The sequence below is a fragment of the Carassius gibelio genome, chromosome B24 (assembly GCF_023724105.1).
Source record: "Carassius gibelio isolate Cgi1373 ecotype wild population from Czech Republic chromosome B24, carGib1.2-hapl.c, whole genome shotgun sequence".
Classification (NCBI taxonomy): Eukaryota; Metazoa; Chordata; class Actinopteri; order Cypriniformes; family Cyprinidae; genus Carassius; species Carassius gibelio.
In genome coordinates this window covers 22,295,436-22,319,167 of record NC_068419.1, presented here as the reverse complement: position 1 = coordinate 22,319,167, position 23,732 = coordinate 22,295,436, and the positions used below count along the sequence as shown (strand labels likewise).

The 23,732-nt window shown below is 35.9% G+C and overlaps 1 protein-coding gene across 12 annotated transcripts in view; it reads right to left on the bottom strand.

Annotated features, from left to right (window-relative positions):
* Positions 1-23,732, bottom strand: part of kmt2ca (lysine (K)-specific methyltransferase 2Ca) — a 137,316-nt gene that overhangs the window by 108,132 nt on the left and 5,452 nt on the right. For all 12 annotated transcript variants that reach the window (XR_008183338.1, XM_052596569.1, XM_052596571.1 and 9 more), the window contains exon 2: positions 8,246-8,410. Coding sequence is in view for 11 of the 12 variants with exons in the window: in XM_052596569.1 (XP_052452529.1) it covers positions 8,246-8,409 (164 nt within the window). In the remaining variant the exon portion in view is untranslated. The remainder of the gene's footprint in view (positions 1-8,245; positions 8,411-23,732) is intronic.

Sequence of the window (23,732 nt, the reverse complement as noted above, 5' to 3'; positions counted from 1 at the left end):
TCATGTTTCTAACCCCTTAAATCAAATGGTTAAATAAACATATAGTGATTAATAAAAAGGGGTGGGTTTAGGGTATAGAGAATACTGTAGCTCAGTATAAAAATAATCACACCCATAAAAAGTCCTCATAATGATAGATGCACCAACATTTGTGTAAGCTTCCCAACACTGTAGAGTATTTTAGATAACTACTCTTACAGTAACCTCGAACCCATAATGCCTCTGTCCTTCCTGGGAGTTGGTGGGTTGATATAAACGTTTTCTCTGAAATTGGTCACCCTAGCCTTTGCTTAAGCTTCTTTTATTATTATTAAATAATATTTAATTAAATAACTAATTATATACATTTAGAGATAGTCTTTGTGATTACACTGTCATTACCGACAAATAATTTCTCTCTACCGCAACTTGCCTTAATTGCACTTAATTGCCACGGTAAGTGAGAATGGTGTTGCGGAGGATGAGGTGTCTTAGCATGTTTTGTTAACAACAGAGAAGCCATGATGATTTAGCCAATTTTCCACTCAATATATATATATATTTTCACATATTTTATCTAATATTTTTCGAAATATGGAAAACTGCCATTTTCAGTCAATTTTTTTAATTTTAACTGGAACAATATAAAGATATATGCCTACCTGGTAGCTATAATGTGTTGCTTAAATAAAAATCAAGCTTTATTTAAAAAAATAAAATAAAATGTGTGTGTAAATGGCCCTCAAATAATGTTGCTGAAGATGAGAACATCAGTCATGGACACTTAATTTTTCCACTATTGTATTATTATTATACATGAATATTCAGCATGTCATTTCTCTCTCATGTGAAAACATCTAGCAGAATATCCATTTATATTTTTCAGAATATTTTCATTCTCATTTGTTTAAATTACAGAATAACAAATTCAGACACAGCTGAACGTGTTGTGGTAATGATAATTTCATCAGTTTCACTGCAATTCATAGTATATTGTTAGAATTAAAGAACAATAAACATAATACATATAACCATTGCACTTATCTGTACATAGTAAATGAAGTTATTTTTAGTGAGTGGGGGGGGGGTGCCCAAAATGTGAACCCATATTGAGAAAGGCATGGAAAAGAGTGAGTGAGTAGGAGAGATGACTGAGGATGATGGCAAATGATTTTTAGATTCTGAGCACCACTGACAAAACATCTAATCTTGTAAAATGTGCGTCAAGTTTTGCTGCTTCATGATATAAATAGAGTACATGCAATCTCAAATCTCAAAAGTGAAAATGAAACTAAAAAGTGCCTGTTGTCAGCCATCGGTGACACACAATGCCATCGTCTATCGGCCCAACACTAGTAACCACTCTAATATGTCTTGCAAAATCTGTGCATGCAAAGGTTCTGCACAATCATCTTGTTCAATATTCTCGGGGGCTGAAACAGTCATCCTTAACTATCCCAGAGCAGACAGAACTTGCTGCTTTGGAAAGGGGCGTGGCAGTAGCGAAACACCGTCTAAGCTGTTCTCCAATCACAACGCACTGGAACAGCTCACCAATCACATGACATTTTGTTTACATATATACATAATCTAAAAAATACAAACTATACGAATGCTTTATATAAATACTGTACCTATACACAACAAACCTACTGACAGATTTTGACTAAATATACTCTAAAAAATACAGACTACATGAATGCTATATGAAGGTATTGTAATGATGTAAATTATTTGAAAAATAATGCATTTTTGAACCAACAGGCATTAGAGCATGTTGTAGTACACACCTTAAAACTAAATCAAGACTGTGTAAAAATAGTATAATTAGGGCTGTGATGGGGGCAGATTTTTACTAATAAAAAAAAAGAAACAAAAAATTATATATATACAGACATACAGGTTTATTTTAGCACTTCGGTCAGAGAACATGCAGGCTGCAAAACGCTCAAATAAATATTAAAAAAATAATACAATAAAACACAAAAGTAGCCTAAATAAGAAAGTTAATAAACCCTCTGTCTACAGGACGTGAGTGACACCACAAAATATTCTAGAACTCATAATCAATCAGTAATGCTACACTGGATGCGGCACGACATGACAAATCCCCGACGGTAAACCGCCTCGTCCAATTTAATGAGGTACTGACACAAAGTTAAAATGTCTTGCATAGACACTAGACAAACCTGTTGTGACGACGGTTCACTGAAAAAAGCCTAGACCATTTAGGGAAGCTGCGCACAGTCAGCAGAGGCTCACGAAGCAAGGCCAGACGAAAGTAAAAATCCCACTTTAAGCTGGTACATTAACTCCTCGTCTGCACGCGATCTCTTTGAAATTTGCGATCACGGGAACTTGAAACCGTTTGTGACATGAATGGAGGTGGCTCCAGATCGGGCATATATTATTTGGTTTCCAAACAAGGTCCATTGCCCAACACAAAAACAATTTGTTCAATGCATTAACTGTATTTTCCTGTGCTCAAACATGGTAATCTAAAGGAAATGCTGTCTATGGTGTTTGATGTCATTTGTAAGTTACCATAGATTCATAGTTTAAATAAAACTATTTGCAACTATTACTGTTATTATACTAGTGTGTACAAAACAAGTGTGCAGAGAGTGCGTGACGTCACATGCACTACCGCCATGGGGGACCGTCACAGCCCTAAGTATAAAAGGACCACTTTAAATCTAGATTAAAAACACATCTCTTTAGCCAATCATTCACATAATTTATCTCATAACCTTGTACTTCAGTTTCATCTGATCAAATGCACATTTTAATTATTTTGCCTGGGTTGAACACACTTTTTGCATAGTTGGAACCGCAGCTACACTAATTTTTCTCTATTACCTTCTCTGTTTTTGCCATGGATTTGGCATCCCATGGTAACTAGGAATTACACAATCTTCAGTCTGGATCCAGCCCTTACAAAGAACTGAGATGAGATGATGCCAACCCCCAGAGGACCACAGATGATGACCCTCAGACAACATACAAAACTACCAAACTAACTGCTCGATTTTTACCGTACATTTCTGTCAAATGGACATAATTTCCTATAAAGATGCTATGCAATGATATGCATCATGAATTCTATACAAGTAAACTTCAATTGAACTGAATTGATTCACACCGAGAAAGATCTGCATAATACATAAAATCAAGGCCTCTGGAGATTCTTGTTTTGCTAGGAGGGTCATACTAAATGGATTTTACGTGTACTTTATCATCAGGGGTAACAAGGTAAACAAGTGATGGGATTTGGGGTAATGAGTAACCTGAAGGTAAATAAACAGCCGTTAAGCAGTGCTGAGATGCACGGAGGGTCAGGACGCTCCCAGAAGGATTGTGCTCATGACATTTACAGAGCTCTGCACTGCTAATACATAAAACACAGGACCAGAAATCCAGAATTCAAAAAAATTACAGGGTAAAGAAATGAGTAAACACGGTTCATAAAACTATCAAATAAAACCTTCCTTATTCCCTATACACACATAAGTCGCTGATGTAAAAGTTAAAAACAAAAATAAACTGCATTTCAAACGTTTTGGATCAGTAAGATTTTATTAGTTTTTTTAACCTCTATACCTTACTTAAACCTAGACTTTGTATATTGGTACATTAAATTTACAGCATCAGTATCAAAATGGTAGCGCCCCAGTGACCGCTTTTGTACTTTTTTTTTTAAAGTGTAATGGTAGATTTGGGGCTCTATAAAACATAGACGTGCTGTTATTTATTTATTTACTTAATTAGGTATTTATTTGTTTGCATGCATGTGTGTATGTGTGTGTTTGTTTATGTATGTGTATACAGTATATTTATTTGTTTGTGTGTATAAACAGTGTTTTCTTGGTTCAGTCCTTTTTATTTTTTGTAATAAACTTCAGTATGATTCTTTTAGATTTATGCTTGTTCAGGAACCATGTGAAAAACTTTGATAATTGGTTATCAGCAAGTGTGGTCAATCAGATTTAACTTTTTTTGTAAAATGCATAAGTCAAACTGAAAAAGAAAAGAAAAGAAAATAAAGAATAAGCTAGAAGAATGTTTTAAAAAAGCATTTTGTTTGGATAAGACTTTTGGACCCCTCTCTATATAATTCATATATCAATAACAAATTTAATGACACGTAAAAAATTTCCTATACATGAGGTGAAAGTTCATTTGCATGTCTGTCAATTTGAAATGTCCTTCTCCCAAGAATGTATGGCGCATACATGGCACACTGGTGAACAGCAGAAGAAAGCAAAAGAGAGTGTACGAGAAAGAGTGAGAGAGTGCCAGAATGGAGAGCAAAAGGGAAGCAGAGGGGGGAAAAAAAAGCTTACAGTGCAAGTAGTTCCAGCACAGAAAGGAGGAGCCTAAAACCCGGGCCGGATTGACTGGTTGAAGCGAGGCACACCCCCTTCTAACAGCACTGCTGTCTCTCCACAGACACCTTAACTGTTTCCTCCCCTTATGCTTATGCCTAGACGGTTCAGACTTCTTGACTTATAGAAGAAAAGCTTCCTGCAATAATAATAATAATAAAAAGTCCCTAAGGAATCTGGCCCACAAAATGCTATCATAGGTTTGAGAAAGAAAAAAGAAAAAAAAAACTTGTTATACTCGCATTATTACAGTCAACATTCTGGTAAACAAAGGAAGTGACATGAGCAACAGGCTCAATCAAACTAACTCACAAGCAGTATGTTGAAGCCCATTACCATTGAAATGTAATAATTCTTGTCACCAATTTCAGTATTACAAAGAAAAAAAATCTAATAGTAGCCTATTTAACATAATTATTATTATTGTTTTCACTGTTACAATTCAATTAGCTATGCATTTGTTGTTATTAAAGTAACAAAAGTGATTTAGTAAAGAGTAGCGAGTGATTTTCTTTGCCTTTTGTTTTTTGATGTACATTAAGGGAGCATGTAGCAACAGGTATTGCAGTCTCTTTAGGACCTAGGCTAATTCACAGATTTACTACGTTGTCAATATATACCCGATTTTCCCCCAAATGTCTGTGTTAAGACATAACCAATCTTTTACAAGGTTACTCGCAAAGACAGGCATTTTGGCACAAGCATTGTGTATTTGACCATTCAAGTACAATAAGCCACAAAAAAAGACCTCAATTCAGCACTTGCACGATGTGAGACCGGGGCTTTATCTGTGAATGTTTCAAGTATGTGCTCACAGAAAGGCTTTCAGACGGTGTGCGAATTGAGGAATTCTTCTTTTTATCTGATACATACCAAAACATGTCAAATAGCCTCGTGCTTGACCTACCTAGCAGCTTACTCTTGCAAAGAACCGACTGTGGGAAGTTAGACAAGCTCTTAGTGGGTAAACCAATGTTTCAAAGACTGATTTTCACAATAAAACATGGAGATGCATTAGAGTCCAAATGCAACTATACATATCTAGCTCTCTGTTTACTTTCTCAGGAATCAACCAACATAGTAATGTGTTTCTCCTGCCATTATATTGGGGGGGGGGAGGGGTCAAGTCAAGACAAAGTCATGGTCCTCTCTGTGCTTTAATGTGTCAGTTGCATTGCTGTTTATGCAGGGTCAGAAAGCTCTCTGATTTCATCAAGAATATCTTAATTTGTGTTGTGTCTTATGAGTTTGGAATGACATGAAGGTGTGTAATTAATGACAGTTTTACATTTTTCGGTTGAACTATCCCTTTAACTCTTTCCCCGCTAAACAAAGAATTTTCCGTTATTCATGAGACAACGCTTCCCCTCACTTAAAAAAAATAAAATGCTGGTGGTGAAAGAGTTAATCTGGGACATGTAGTATTTCAAAACAAATCACACACATAACCCTTATACATACCCATTTGTCAGAGAAGGGAATTTGTTTTTGGGGAAACGTATAAAAGCAGTCATAACTTTGAAACCAGTCCTCTTGCTACGCTGCAGAAAACAGACACTTCCCCTTTAAAAAAAAACACATTCTTTTCAGTCAGTTCACACAACTTTAAAACTGATATCTCAACTGAATGTGTTTTGGACATTGAGACACAACCTCCATGGTGTGAACATGGCATGTAGGGTCCACAGAGGGCTGTACCTGCAGTATCAGGTACCTCACTAATCTGCCCTATATCGGCACTGTTTATTTGTCAGCCAACACTTGATCTCATAGTAGAGGCCCTGTATTCCCATCACAGGCTTGATACACAAACACCCTGACTAAACTACTCTTAAAGAAATTAAAGGTCTACAATATGTATTGTAAGATCGCTTTTCATTATAGTCAACACAGAGTATTTAGAACTTATGTCATATTTAGTGGAATGTAATAAAGAGAATTTGTCTTGTTCAGCAACATGCTGTGTGAACCTCTACTTCATGAGTTGCTATTTAAGAATAAATCACTTTGATGATAGCCATCTCCATGGTGCCAGCATGACCATGTACTTTACAGGCTCTAGAACTCTATAGAAAAGATTTTTAAACCCAATTTAAATATAAATAAATTAACTCCCATTAACTTCCATGTGTTTCTCCCACAAAGCTATCGTAGGGGTTCAGAAGATTTGGGCTCATATGGACCACTTTTATGGTGGGTGCTTTTGTGTCCTTTTGGTTGCTTGAAAGTCTGTTCCTGTTCAATGTAACAGCAACGGCCTTCAAATTCTCTCCTTTTGTGCTGCATTGAAGCAAGTAAGTTTGACTTTTTGGAACTAATTTGTAGCAATGTTTTCTTTTTGGTGAAGTACTGGGTTATTAAATGGGGGGGGCAGTTTATAAAGTGACAGATTATAGTTGTAAAGAACATCAAAAAAGGACTAGGACACCCATAAACTGATGATGTGCCACATCAGCCATATCCAGGTTTGCTTGAATATAATGAAAGTGGTCTAGATTTTTTGAGTCGTGCCACTCATGTCCGATGTAGACACATTGTCGTTTGAAATACAGCCAGTCTAAAGTGTTCCCTTTTGTACACCCCACGCTGTATGAAAGCAGATTTATGTTAGAGCCAAAATCAACTTGGCAAAAAGAAAATGTCTGCCTTCTAGAGCAGCATCTCCATGTACGCCTCACAGAGCTCTTCCACACTAATGCACATCGACACACTCGAAAGCCTCTTCCAGGTGCAGCAGAATACTTCACCAGAATACAGTCCTCTCAACACACACACACACACACACATATAGATAGGACGGCACAATTAATAAAAACTATTTCACAGTCGAGCATGCCACTGTGTTTTGACATGTGAGCAGCTTCCGCACCGCCGGTGTTTGCATCATCTCAGAATGAATGGCTCTGTTTGCAGTAAATGTAGACATGGAGCTCGTGTGGAGTAGAGTTTTGGGTCACTTATAACATGCATTTGGGAAAACAACACGTGACAACCATCTTATCATACTGGTAATGAGTATATCCCTGTGGTTTTACGCCAAAATAAAAGTTTGATGGTTTTGAAAATAAATATCTGAAAATAAAGAAACATTAGCACTGTAATTTTACAACGTAATGAAAAAAAAAACATTAAAATTAAGAATAAAGGTAAATAATAATTATGATGACTATAATGATGATGATTACCATACTGACAAACACAGCATTTCAAATCCAAACCGGATTGCAAATTACAAAACTAAAAAAAAAAAAAAAGGAAAAAAAAATTCCACAAACCATGCAGCCTTGCATATTGGGTTAACCAACACACTGAACCTTAATGTACATCTGACCCTAATCACATAAGTTATCCAGAGGGTTTCTTAATAGAAAGTGATTAAATAATTCACCGTGCTTAATGAATAGTTTAAATGGGCATAGGGGAGTTCAGAAGATAAGCTTGAAAACTGGCTAATACTTTAATACTAAAAAAGAGTGGGAGGGGGGCTGGCACCAGGGCAGGGAAGATAATCAGGTCATCATAATCACATGACAGTATTAACTAGCCTCATAAATCACCATAAATATCACAATTGCTCCCGGACTTAAGCCTTATTGGTTTAATCTGATTTCTGGGCAAATGATAACCTTCAGTTCAGGCAATCCGTTGCATGTCACCAAGTACTAAATAACACATGACTCATAAACCTGAAATTGTCCATGCAAGTGTCAGTGGTTTCATTTATTAATACCCTTAAATATATTAAGTCAGAAATTTCTCAAAGTTATAAAATGTATTCTTCTTTAAGCAACACAAAGTAAATGCAAAGCAGACACAAGATTAGCTCTCAAGGTGTGTCATCAGATGCAAAGACCTTAACACAGGAACAGAAATGCACTTACTTTCTTTTGGACTTGGGTGTGGGAGAGGAAGCATCCTTGCATGTCCGGCCCCGTGGGCGTCTATCTGAGGGGGCTGGGCTCCCTGAGGGCGTGGCCCCAGCACTGCTCAGGGGAGAAGATGGTCCTTGCTCAGAGGGCTCCAGACTCTTATCCTCTGATGACATTCTGTTTAAAGAGGCAAACATATTCATATATAACGTGTTTGTATGAAACTGGTCTGACAGAAACACCTACAAACTTTAAAAGATTTGCACAAAGCTAAAATCTTTCAACTTTTAACATGGCGATAAATCGCTTACATTCCTTTTGAAGATTAATTTAAAAAGTAAATCTGGTTACTTAGAAAACACTGGTGAAGCAAAGTTTATATTCAGCAACCTAAAAAAATAAGAAAAATCTCTGCATTATTACCGGCGATTAGTGCAGTGTTCAAAATATTAATACTAGAGCTGGGCGATATAACGAATAACAGCGATAGTATCGGAAAAATTTTGACGACGATGTAAAATTTGAATATATCGTGAATATCGAATATTTCAAATTCAAGCATACTTTCCCAAAAGAATGCGCCGAATGTCCAAAAAAGGAACCTGTAACTGCTCTACGCCCCTCTACTATGAGAGCTTAATGATAGCGGTTGCCAGATAACAAGAGTTTAAATCTCCGAATCAGAGCTCCACTGTTACAAGGATACATTTTCTGCCTGGTGTTTGCTTATTTTAAGCAATCTGGCAACCATGCGCACGTGCTCGCTCCTCATTGCGGAAGAGCCGCCGACGATAATCTGAAAACACTAACGAGCTGGAATTGAGCGATCTACTGAAAGCGTCGTTGAGCCGGTCTGTGTTCTGTCGTGAGATCTCAACTGTATTGTTTGCATTTGTGATCGCAAAATAAATGCACTTACTCGACCGCTGATGTTTGAGTAGAGAAACATAGGCTATGGCCAATTGGAATTACTATTGGGGAATATCACTGATACGTTTACCAGTTTCCATTATATAGGCAGAGAGAATGCAAAAGTCTTTGGTATTCATTTATATATATTTATATAAGAAATCGCTGTGTTCTTCAGCAACTAGCTCCCCATCTAAGAGGGTTTTTAATGTCATTAGGAACATAGTTTCATGCCACAGAGCTTCTCTTAAAACCACAGACAATTGACAGACTTGTGTTCTTACCTTAAAAACTTGTTACAATTTTTTTAAATTAAATACTTATCCCAGTTGCATAATATAAATTGTGAATTGCATCCACTAAAAAGTTGACAGAATGCACTTTCTGTACTTAATTTGCACTGCTTCAGTTACATATAGGCCTAAATGTATTAATTTAATAAAAAGCAGTAAGTGATATCTTGGTCTAGATTTGTTTAACTGCTTAAATAAGCTGTTTAATATAAATAGTTTTTTTTTGTGTGTGTGTGTTTTTTTATGAGCAAAAGAAAATAATGTTTTTTTTTTTTATTATTTAAATGCAAATATATCGAGATATATATCGAATATCGTAAAAACTTTGACAATATCGAGATATCATTTTTTAATATATATCGCCCAGCCCTAATTGATACGATGATGTTCCAATACTCTTTTTCTCTTCCCGATACCTGGTCTCATGGTATCGGCCGATACCGAGTACTGATCCGATACCTGGGTGTGTATCTGTATAAACAGCTGTATATACTACTAGCCCTGTGTAAATTGCTAGAATTATTTTATGGTGTGCTTCAGACTTATCCCTTAATAAAACATGAACAAATACAGTGAACTACTGTATTGATTACAGTATTTTTATTATCTGACATGAATTTGACAGTAATATTATTTATTTTCTTAAGCGAAAAAGAACTTCAAATGCAGCCAAAAATCTAACGCAGCAAACTAAAGGTATTTTAGTTTTACAATATAACTATATAAAAAACTGCAACAAATAAGTCTAGGAATATGAAAAATTATATATCAATCAGATAATCTCTTTACAACAAAACAAGTAAAAAACAAGCAACCGTCTAGGCATAATTATTATTATTAATAGAGACGTATTATTATTACTACATCCTGCGCATCTGCGCCCGTCACCCACAGAGATGTAGAATTTGCAGGAGTAATATTTAAATAGTATTTTGCAGTTTAATATTCACAGACACTAGTATATATTTGGCTACAATCTGGAGCCCTGTGCTTAGACTAACATGGAAGTGACTGAACGCAGCTGCGGGTACTGAATATACTCGGGAGTCGGTAACTTACCACCGGTACTACAGAGATGCTGGTATCATCACATGTTTTACTTTTCAGCACCGACTTGTTAGTGTAGTGCCAGTACTTGTGGCATCCCTAGTTGCCGTTTTACTGTCTGGTTGGTCCAGTCTGAAATACTGCTAAACAGCGGACATACTGCTATCGTGTTTTCATTTCTTCTTCGCTGCTTTAAACAGGGGTTGCTTTTGGCAACACAGCACAACTTCCTGTGTTTGCAATGCATTCTAAGCAACGAAGAAGAACCGTGCAGCGGTTAGGCTAAGCTAGCGGTCATAACTAGGTCTTGTTTAAGAAAATGGTATCGGATCGGTATACGAGTTCATGTACTCGCCGATGCCAGAATTTGTTGTGGTATCGGTGATATTTCCGATGCTAGTAACGGAATCGGAACAACTCTAATTGTCACAGAGATTTGACGATACTAGTAGCGATACAGCCATCCCTGTATCGATATTGTGGCATGTGTACAGCAGTGGACCTTAATTTGTTCAAAGTTTTACAATGTTTAAAATTGAGGAGAAAAGTGCATGGCTTCTAAAAAAGAATGAATAGAGCATATACAAGCTACAGTAGGTTTTAATCTGGCAGAGGAACACAACTGGGTTGCCTCATATAAAGAGACGTAATCCCTGAAACAGAACTTCCCACTTGCGCAATATGCAAATATCTGCTAAGTGTGCTATTTATCTTTGTCAATCTGGCAACCATGTGCACACGCTCTCTCTCTCCACTGTGGATAAACACGCTTGCTTTCTGAAAACACCAGTGAGCTTACAGTTTAGCAATCTCCACTTGAATATTCTCCGAAAAGTATCATTTATCAACTGTTCATTTACGACACACAGAGAGAGAAAGAGAGAGAGAGGAAGAGAGAGAGAGAGAGAGAGAGAGAGAGAGAGAGAGAGAGGGGGTGGGGCTGTGCATGTATGAATAACCACAATTTTGCTTTGTTTCTCTAGAATCAGTGACTATGTTTACATGCAGCCAATAACCCGTTCAAAACCGGGATATTAGCAATAACCTGGTCGCGCACGGCCATGTAAACACCAGCAAAAACCCGGATATGCTCATATCCCGGTTGTTAAAAAAACGCACCTCGCGTGAGGTGTGCCACTTCCGGCTCGCGCTGTTCTGTAGTTTATTAAAATTTGATTCGTTCTGAATGTGCTGCGTGTCCATATTGCACCGAAATGCAACACTGAACTCTCTTGGGTCCGCAGGAACACACCTGCCACGCATGAAGTCGATTGGATAAGCGGTCCTCGAACATAATATAAATGCAAACAGATAGACAGACACACAGAGATTCTTGCATTTATTAAAAAAAGAATGTGTTCAGCCCCTTCCTCCGAAGCATCAAATATTTGGTGTTGATTACTATCGAAGCTTTGAAGCTCAAAAAATGGTATTTGGACCAGCCCTAGTTCACATATGGGCCAAAAATGCCAACCGTGCTCAGACCCCTAAAAAAAAGGACCAAGTGTGAAAACACCAATGCGATTAGGCATCAAGCAATTTTTCGGTTGAGTTTTTCCTCTTTTCCTCTCTTTCAAATAGCTTGTAAAAGTGCCATGCAAATTTTATTTTCAAGTTCAAATTAGCGGCAATTAGGCAACAAACAAGCAGCCATGCTGTATGCCTAATATAAAATAACAAATAGGCTAAACAAAGTTTAAATGGGTATACAAATCTGAAAATCAAACCAAATAACTAAGAAACATAGAACGTATATTAGTAAAACTAATATGTTTGGAGTGGAGGCATGGCATAGGCTACACCTTGATGTAAAATAAAATAAAATAAAGTTTAAATAAAGTAAATATCAGAATATACTGTGAAACCAAATAAATAAGAAACTTAAATAAGAAACTTTAAATAAGAAAACAAAATCAACACAGATAAACGGCAAAAGTCAATGCTAAGGTCTAAACTAAATCGTCCAAACTTCATCTCGACTCCTGCTCCTGATCTGTGATGCGACTGTGTTTCGGCACAATGCACCGAGAAGCCACGTTCAGCTGCAGTGGGCAAATGACATAACCCATATTGCCACTTAACACCGGTAACATCGTAAATACAGGCTATCGCAGCAAGCTTACTGGCTGAAATGTTTCTACCACTGCATGATATATAGTGTAGCATTCTCTCCAGCACTGAGAGATGAATCTGAGGAGAGGAGAGCAGTGCTGTTGACTCATTGCTGATGATCGCGAGCACAGCTGTGTGTGGATGAACACTGGGGGAGATGCAACTCAGCGTGAGGCCGCCGCTCTCCATGGAGCACTGCTCAAATTAATTTAGAGATTTTATTCAGCACAGTCATGCTGAGGACAGAGGAGGAAAATGAGGGTGGAAAACCCCTGCACCAAGCAGAGACTCAGAGGCCTGCACTGATCCTAATTTGAATGCTGCTTTCACTGCTGGCATTACAGGGCCCCTTCTCTACCTGACCACAACAGCCTGACGGCAAACCCACTAACACACGGTTTATATGCCAGTATCAGAAAGACACTACAAGACTACACAATTAATAACATTTCTGAAAGAGAGACAAAAAGACATGGCCCTGTGTGATATACGTCTGCATGTGATTTACTGTGCTGTCTCAATTCTACTTAAACACACTTCAAAATTTGCTCATGATATAGCATTTTCAATGGCTCAGAACTGTTCGATTTAAATCTGCTGTGCAAAGCAGTTCAGCTTCCTTTTGTTTTAACATTCTGAACATTTCTAACCACTTTTTTAAACAAGTTATTTTACAAATCTAACACTACACCAGTCACAGAAAAAAAAGACTGTAAACTTCAAAAGGTATTCACTCAGTTATCCACCAAATAAAGGCTTGAGAATACAAAAAAAAAAAGTAGTGAGAAAAAAAAACTGCATCTTCTGAATAATACTATACTGAATAATATGATCATTAAGAGGAATAATATTTCGGTATTATATTACGATAAACATGACTGACTGGGTTCCAATTAAGTGTGAGTGAAAACTGGGCTGAGACTCTACTATAATACAGTAAACCATAGATAAATTTTCATGCTCAAGAAAAAAAAAAAGTGAAATTTTATATATATATCAATGTCAATTATCAATGCTGTGTTCTGTTAATGCGTGAACTTCATTTTTTGAAATGCACTTGCCATCCAGCAATCACAAAAGGCTTTGTGCTTTGTTATTTTTAATTAAAGTATCAGCTTTAAAATTATTCAAAAAGCTCGTAAACATTGCAACGTCATACATTTACCTGAGAATAACCATTCGGTGTCTATAAGCTCATCAGCCATCTAAAAAAAATAACCATAAAGAGGAACATTTCGCTATATTTCATTTTATTATTTTTACTTGACCTGATTTGAAATATAATGTGATATTCTGCTATATATTGCGATATTACAGTGTGACTTGAACCTGTACAAAAATGAAATGAAAACTCTGGATGCACTTGACTGAAATCCGAAAATGCTTTGTAATGATGATTTATTATTTTATGAAATAATATAGAATTATTGTGTAAAACTTTTTTAAATTTAACTCAATTTTAATGATACTGAACTTAAAAAAGCACAAGCCAATAAAATAACCACACTTTTACTGAAAGTAACAATAAAACTGGACAGAATTTATATTAATATTGGTAACACTTTACAACAAGGTTCATTAGTTAATTAAGAATTTATTACTCTTAGTTCATGTTAATTTCAACATTTATTTATTCATTTTTTAAATAAACAGTTGTGCTAGTTGACAGTTAATGCACTCTGAATTAACATGAACTAACATTGAACAACTGTATTCTAACATTAAGAAAGATTAAATAAATACTGTAATACATGTATTGTTCATTGTTCGTTCATGTTAGTTAATATATTTAATGTATACATTAAATAACATTAATGGAACCTTACTGTAAAACGTTACCTTATTATTAAATATCAATATATATAATATATATATATTTCTTTTTTTTTTTTTACTTCAATGTAACAGAATCAGATATAAGTTGTTGGATTTTCTGGGGACTAATTATCCAAATAATTACAGTCCTACAAAGCTATTATTATCAGAGCATAGCATCACTGAAGGTAGCATCATTTTACCAGCGTTGCCCAGTACAGCTGTACACCATGTTACAGCACAGTAGCGCTACTGCAAACAGGAGCAAGTATACAGCATAAACATTTATTTCATTGTTATTTGAGCAGACTTTGCTTTTCCGGTGAGCATAAAGAGTAATTGAGTGGAACACACATTCAGAGAGCAAAATATTGAGTGGAGCATCAAACCGCGAGTAGTCTCGCATAGCCAGACCTTTTGGCCAGCCCATGAGGCCATTTGACCGACATGTCAAACAACCAATCACAGTTCATTTTGTGCTTCATCATATTTCAAGGCGCAGAAATGTCGCCACAATAACAGTGTAAAACTCTTGGACATATTTGAAAGAATCTATGCTGCGAACATTACAATTTTCACATATTTTTGAAAGTCCAGCGTTTATAGCTTTTTGCAGAATTTCTGGACTTCACACTCCCGATCACAGTCCCGAGTCGAACTCCAAACTATCGAGGATGCAAGTCCGTAATTTGCTTACTTTGTAATGATAAACACACACAGACCTACGTAACCAGACTATTTGCCTAATTTTCATGGTTCTTAAGACTGTGGTGGAAACGCAGAAATCAACAGGTCTGGAGGGAAAGCAGTTTCTGAGAAAGAAAGTTCCTGGTACAAATGTTCCAGGTAATTTTGGTGGAAGTGCAAAAGACCATTCAGTCAACTTTTATATACTTTTTATAATCTGAAGCACCTTCTTTTTGCCACAAAGAACCTTTTGTGAAATGTAAAGTTTCCTCAGATGTTAAAGGTTCTCTATGAAACCATTTAGACAAAAAAAGGTTCTTCTATGGCATCATGAAGCAACTTTATTTTTAAGAGTATGACAACATTTACAGGATGCATTGAGGAGCCGCCCAAACTACACTATATGGCCAATTGATGCTTATGGTTCATGATACAGATAATGAACAATTTTTTGTAACTGTAATTGGAAAATTGGAAAAGACATTTAGTTCCCACCTTAAGTGAACCTTAGTTCCCAGATGGATTAAAACACTGATAAAGTCAAGAAAAGATGTATATGACAGTATGACTGAAATGTTCAAATAAAATAAAATGAAATTAAATAAAAAAAATTATAGATACAAAAAATGATTTGCCGCCTACGTTTTTTTTTTTTCGTATAGGAGCCAACGGCTCCTTACACTATTTTTTTTTTTTGTTTGGAGCCCTGTATCAACACAGCAATTTTATCAAGTATGTGATGAAATTGCATTCAGGGTTGTTTCTGCTCCGTTCCCCCTCTCATGATCACTAGTGAATCTGAAAGGCTCCAGTCAGGCACAGGACTCCTCTCACTGTGGCTTTTTGGAAAATTCCATCCAATCAGATGAGAGATGCCTAGCTATGATTCAGTTCACCTTGCACTCTTATCTGAGCTGGTATTGTCTTGGCTGTAAAAAACAAGACTAAGCGAGCAATTCTGCAGAGGATGACTTCAGTATTCTGCAGGCTTAGAGAAAACACTGCTGTTAATCCACACAAGAAAGACCGAATGACAACAACAAACACCAAGCTTTTCTGAAGGGGGCCTTTTGGGAGGCCCAGACTGCCTCTTTACTGCCATATTGTAAATGGAGTAACCTCTAAAGCAAATAGCTGCATTTAACGATTAATTTGATAATCGATTTATTTATAACTTTGACTTCAGCTACATTCAAATGCTGACACGTTACACTTAAGTTATTTGTTGCTTTTGTTTAATTCCTTTTCATCAAATGCTGACTGAGCTGTTGACTCTGGCTCTATTATGTTGTGTTTGTAGTATACAATGTTTTTCCCATTGCGTTTGGTTTTGCTTGTTTTGTTTAGATGTACTTTTATGTTTACGTTTAATAAAGTGCCTTCAGCACTGACTGAACTTTGCAGTATATCAAGTAAACATTCTTATTTCCATATTGTTGATTATAAGATGACCCCCGCTTTTCAAGAAAATGTACAATGAACGTAGAATTATAATGTGCAACGCTGTAAATGCGTAAAAGGAAATATGCAAAAAAAATAGATCTAAATCTACAATACAACTGACACTTTTCATTTCATTTTCAATTCACTTGCGAAGTTGCAAGACCCGTTAGAGATTTAATTGAACTGTTCAGGGCATTTCAGACTGTAGCCATGGGATCACCATGTGATGTCAACATGGTGGTGTCCATGAAGGGGTGACCCACCTTGTGTAGCTTTTCTTGAAGATACTGTAGATATGTCTAGAGTCAAATTTCATGTGAGATCATCATTTTACTTACATTCCTCTAAATTGTTATTTTGCTCACTCTAATATGGAACAAACTCACACCACCCCTGTCCAGCTAGGCCGGTCACACTAACAAATTTTTATACTGGTGAAAACAAAAAAATGATACTCAAATGTTGATTTTCAAGCAGCTGACCAAAAATACATGGCAGATGTTAACTGACAGCTAACTGATGAGCAACAGGGAAGATGCTAAAGAAGCAGCAAACTTTGCCAGTTCAACTGCTGTCCAGTGATGAAGAACATTCCTTATAAAGGAGCTCCTTATTAAAACAAAAAAAATAACTTCAGTCTCATTTATGTCATGCTCAAATCTTGTATTGACTTTATTAGCAAACTTGCTGTAGCCCACCAGATATAGACTTTTCTGAATAAGCAAGCATAAAATTAAAAAAATAAATAAATAAATAAAAAATAGGCTACATAACAAATACTAGGGCTGGTAAGTGATTACATTTTTTTTATTAAATTAATTAATTACATGATGTGGCACACTTGTTCACTGAGTGCACACTTGTGCCCTGTTGGTTACTAGTGTTGTCAAAAGACCCGGTACTTCAGTACCAAGTCGGTACTAAAAAAATTTAAATGTGACGGTACCAGGTTTCTTTAAGTACCGGTAGTACCGAGGTCCCGTTCAAACCTGGTTCAGCGCTATGATTTCCGCGAAGCAGAAAATGAGGACAGAATCTCAAAATCTAGTCATGAAAATGAAACTTACATTTTAATATGGACAGTCAATGGAATTTGTCAAAGTTAGCATGAATTAATCAAATCAAATCTCCATATGAACCAGTCTCTGTAAATGTTAAGCTGCAAAAGTTGTTTAAAATATGAATCCGTGTTCTGCACCTCTCTTTTTTTTTACTACATGGACTGAAGCGCATGATGCTTGCAGAAATTTCCTCATCTGAGCTTCAGAGTTCTTTCTCCATCAAGCGATCTGAACTTTTCAGTTCACCTCAACGGACGCACAGCGAACCTGTATTTGATGTTCTGTAAACTCTTTGTGAAGGCGCACGACTCACCGTCGCTTTACTGATAGCGCTGTTTCTCACTAGGGGTGTCACGATTTCGATTTAAAATCGAAATTAAGTCACAGTCTCAAACTTCGAATTAAAAAATGGAATCGTCGATGCTGCCACGGCAAATCAATGACAAAAACAACCGAGCATACAACTGATGCTGGCGTGCGCGCTATATGGCTTCCGCGAGAGGAAAACTGAATCGGATGTGAAGAAACAGGAGCCCGCGAGCTCATTTCAAACTCTCGCGCGCGCGTGACATGTACTCTGCGCGCGAGGGCTTGTATTGCCCTCGCGCGCGCATGCTCATTCCCCACATCCTCGCGCTCCATCATCTCACCTCTGCTCGCGCAAACAATTTTATTTTTGTCAGTCGTGGGGCGGGGCTTGCTGTTTTAGTTGTTATCTCAAATGTCATTGGTTATTCCCCTTTTCCTAAAGTCAGTATTCGACACCTGTTAGAAAATGATTAATAATTCACTTGACTTGACCCATGACTTCATCAGTGGACCAGATACATGTGAGTAATCATTTCTTTTGCTTGTTTAATTTATTTTTGTCTTTAATGTAATTTAATGTATTGTTTATAAGGTAGATCTTTTGTAGATACTTGATTAACTGGAATTCTTCTGATTGCTAGTGATTGCAGTCTTGTAATAAGAGATACACATATTTTACAGACTGTAATGATGCACACACACACACACACATACGTACATATATATATATATAAATCTAAATCTAAATGAATGACAGTGAAGTGTTTAACAAGTGTTTTATCTTTAATCTTTTAAATAGATACGTCGTAATATCTTTTGTGAAGAAGACTACACTTACAAAAGAGAAACTGGATGGCAGTTTATTTTAAGTTTTCAATTGACTAAAGATATAAGTTATTGTTACATTATGTTGTTAATAAAAGTTTTAAATTTGACAATGTAGTGTGGTACATTGCAAACAAAGGTCAGATATTATATTGCATAAAAGTCTAGTTTGAAAAATGACAATCTGTGCTTTAAAAAGAATAAATGTAAAAATCGAGAATCGAATCGAACCGTGAGCTTAGAATCGAAAATGCAATCGAATCGAGGATTTGGAGAATCGTGACACCCCTATTTCTCACACATGCAAAGAGAGAGAGAGCGAGAGTCTTACCACGCTGAATCGACATGCTATATGTAAACTATGTCTTCTCCTGTCAAAATAATGGAGTTCATTTAGAATTATTCATATTCATTTTTGAACAAGCAGAAGACATGCCGGTTTTTCCAGGAGTGGGCGGAGCTAATGTGCAAATGGCAATTTCATTGGCTGGTGCTGATGTAGTACCGTGCCTGTTTTGATTTCAGCAAATCAGTTTGACCGAACGCAGACAACTTGATTAATATTCATGAACCCAGCAGCTCATCAATTCATAGTGCATTGTATATACATTAGTAAGATAGTAGAATTAGTAGTAGTATTATCTTTTAATAATAATTAATATGATCTATTAATAATTTTTTTTAAAGAAACCCTCAATGACCAAAAATATCTTAAGCATCACCACCAGTCTGAAGTTCAGTTAAAATGACAAATATCCATTCATTAGGGCTAAAAGTTAATTTTTACATAAAGGCATTGTGAATAGAAATATTACTATTATTTAGTAAAATGTATGTGATACTGCTACTACTGTTGAAAAAATGTATAAAACTTTATTTTTTAAAGAAATAAATCACAATATTTCTTCCATGTTTTAATTTTAACAGCAAATCCCCTTTATTTACCAAAAATAAAATGTGTTTAAATTACATAAATTAAAAGACAAATTAAATTTGGGTGAAACTTGTTTACGTTTTTCATAATTATATAATTTGTAGAAAAACTTTAAACACAATTGTAAATAAGTATAAAGAATTGCATTGGTTTTATTTTTAGTGCTAAAAATATTTTTTTTTTAATTAGCATATTTTTGTGTTTTGCTTTGGTACCAAAATTGGTACCAAGAACCGTGGCTTTTCACTGGTATCGGTACCGAATACTGACATTTTGGTACCGTGACAACACTGACAGTGATTACTTCCTTTTTAATTATATTTTTTATTAAATATTACATTTTATTCAATTTTATATATATTAATTTTTTAATAAATATTAATAAAACTAAAAAATTATATTGGCTATCTGCCCCCCTGCTTTCCAATATATCGGCATCACCTGTCAAAAAAAAAAAAAAAAAACCTTGGTCCACCACTAACGTGCAGGCTATCATAACGTAGATAAACATGAAACAAAATCTGTCCTCTCCAGTGCAAACCCCAAAATCTTAAATCGGCCAAGCACTTCTTACCTATACTTTTTTTCGAAAGCATCAGTGTTGAAACAGCACACTTTTCACTTAGAATAAAACTGTGATGGCTATGGCCTAATTAGTCTGTAAAATCTCTTTATTACTTCACCTATCAAACAGTAAAAATGTACAACTGTCAACACTTCTAGGAATTATCACTTAAAAAAATCAGCACAATTTGATCCAAATGTTTTGTCTCATTAAAACAGTCATTATTAAATACTACACACTCTCTCATTCCACTTTGTCAGTAACTAAACAATTTCAGATCTCTGTTAACTACATCAAGCTTGATCAATTTGTTCAATATGCAAACAGACATTAAAGCAATGTTTAATGGTGCAATGGAGTAATAAGGAGTAGCACAACTACAAAAGCACAAATCCTGACAAACTAATCACATTGAGTAGTTCCTCCCATTTTCAACATTAAACCATTTTTGTCCAGTATACTTTGGTAATGCTCAATTATTATTCAAGACATTTCCCTATACTCATTTCTAGAATACACAACACATTGTCAATTCAAATTAGTGTAATTATACTGATTCACCTTTCAAACAGTGCCATATGTCCAGTCCCACTTGATAAAGAGAAGTCACATGATAAACTTGTGATAGTTGAGAGCTTATAAACAGGCACACAAGCAACAGGCACACAATCTCTCAATTCTCATAATCAAAAAAAAAAAAAAAAAGCAGAATGATAGTGGTCCATACAACTATTAGTGGAAGTGTGAATGATGACAATCTTTTATTATTATTATTATTATTATTATTATAGGTGTTCTGTTTTAAAACTGAAGAATATTACTGGTTCAATACAAGTTAAGCTATTATTGAACAGCATTTGGGGTTCATGCAAGTGGTTGATTACCACTGATATTTATTTTGGCTTCTCACCTTTTTTTTTTTTTTTTTTTTTAGAAGTAAAAATTGAGGTTACAGTAAGGCAGTTACAATGGAGGTGAGTGAGGTCCATTTTAGAGGATACAAAGGAAGAAATGAAAAGATTAAAAATGTATTAAAGCATTTAAAGTCCTCTCTTAACACTTACGTACTAGTTTTGTAACGGTACCGTTTTGATACAGGGCTTTCGGTTCGGTGCACGTGTGTACTGGATGACGGAATGCAATATTTTGTGCCCAGAAAATAAGTACGTTTTCGTGTTTCCAAACGAACATATTAAGTGGCGAAAGTCTCCGCGTTCAGCGCAAATCCCGCCCTGCAGCTGATTCTAAGGCGACACACTGGATGTGTGGCGCAAGCGTCTCAGCTGCGTGACCTGTCCGTTTTTAATTCGGCTCCCATGTTAACAGGTTAGAGCTTGCAGGCTGCCTGCGTTGAGATGCGCATCTCAGGCGAGGCTCAAAAACACGTGCATGCTAGAAATAGAACTGATAGGATAGGAAAATATGTTTATATGTCATTTTGTACACAAATACATATTAATTTATGACACTTTGATGTTTGAAAGTCTATAGGTTGACAAATTTAGATATTAATGTAATTTAAAAAATACATGAATAATTATCGATTTTCAAATATGGCACCTGTCAAACATACGTAGTCTATTTTGCCGTCAATACTGTTGATGGTGTCCTTTATCAGTAGGCTTTATATTTATGCCCAACATGAAGTATGGATATTGTTGTCATGAAGGCAAGAGCCTGGTCTGTCAGCGGTCTCCCTCTATGTCACCTACAGCAGCAGGCACGGCACAGTTCTGGTGAAGCAGGCCTACAAGCTGGGATTGGTAATGCTGCACTGTAATCATAGTTATTTAAGCATACCGATACACCCCTATTACGTACATTATTTGAGCTGTACATTTGTCTAAAATAATGTTTAACAGTGTTACAGGGTTTATAGTGTTAGGCTGCCATGGCAAAAATAATAATAATAATAATAATAATTTGATATAACTTTACACATAAAAGGCTAGTAAGTGATCTTTCAACACTAAAATCAATTTAACAAATGTTGTATACATATATTGGCTACACTATTGAAACAGTGAGCAGTTTAACGTTTACTTATCGGCCCCATTGCTTCTCGTTGTAGATGCCTCACTGTTACCCAATTTTTATTATATAGTTATTTATTTTTGGAATGAAGTCCAAATAAATTTCTGTGGGGATGGACACTGGTAATAGCTTTGATAAGGCCTGGATTGTGGTGTGACTTTTTTCAACTGATTAAATACACACTGGAGCCACATGAGACTCATATATTTGCTGGAAAATGTCTCATAATTACAGTGTTAATGATATAACCATCTGTTTCAGTCCATAAATCAGATCCATGAACCAGACAATTGCAGGGTGACAAGACTTCCATTACATGCATGTATGTTAATACAATCACAAACAAATTATGGACTTTATTATATCAGAATTTGAGAGTGTTCAGTAAAAATTCCCACATAGAAACTGGAAACCCGTTGTGTCAAAAATAAAGAAATAAAGTTCATCAACATTTACACTTAAACAGTTAAAAGTCTGTAACATCAATTTATTTTTTTTTCTCATGTTGTTGAAATAAAGTATATTATGCTCTCATTTATAACATTTTTCAAATCGTCATATCGTCAGCCCGTGAGATTGACGATAAACGATATTATCGTGTATGGGTGGAGCAAGAGAGAGAGACTCTTTGTTCTGGTGTTTTAAACTGTGCAGGTGCGTGAGAGAGAGCCTGTGGAATCACCAATAATCGGAAATATTTACTTTCATAAATACTGATAAACTAACGTTAAATATAAAAATACTGTATTTTAAACAGCTAGTTCATATATTGTTGGGTACAATTGTCATATTACGCGTCCTATGACAAATTTGCTGCATCTGCGCACGGAAGTTATCAGTCAAAATGTTCGGCAAAATCAGGCAACGGTGAAAAACAATAGTAGATTTCATTTAAAGTCCAGCAGTTTAACACTAATATTGGGCATAAAGAACACGTTAAATATAAAGTATTTAAAACAGCTAAGTTCATATATTATGAGTAAAGAATTTACTCTGTTGAATTGAACTGATGCATCAGTCATACAGTGCTCCGGACCACGTGCCTCATGACGAGACCGACGCACCTCCACAGAAACAAGAATGAGATGCATTCTAACATTACTGTGGCATTAAACTCAGTAAGTGAGGGCTCTTTAAAATATTGCACATATATAGGCTGTTCAGTTCACTATGGATGATAAATTCACTCTGTCGCCTTGTTATTATTTTGTCTTTATTTGTAAGCCAAGACAGAGTTAATCTCTCATGTATGAGAAGAGCGTGTTGCCATGATGTACCAGCCATTAAATGTGTGGAACACCAACTCCTTGTTTTCGATCTCTTTCATTTCATGGATTTAACGAGTTAACGAGTCAAAGTGGACAACTTCAGCGACTACAAGCTCTAATTCTGCTGCGCTCACACACGCTGTGTGTGTGTGTGTGAGAGAGAAATGAGGTGCTAAAGTGAAACTACTGGGCAGTTT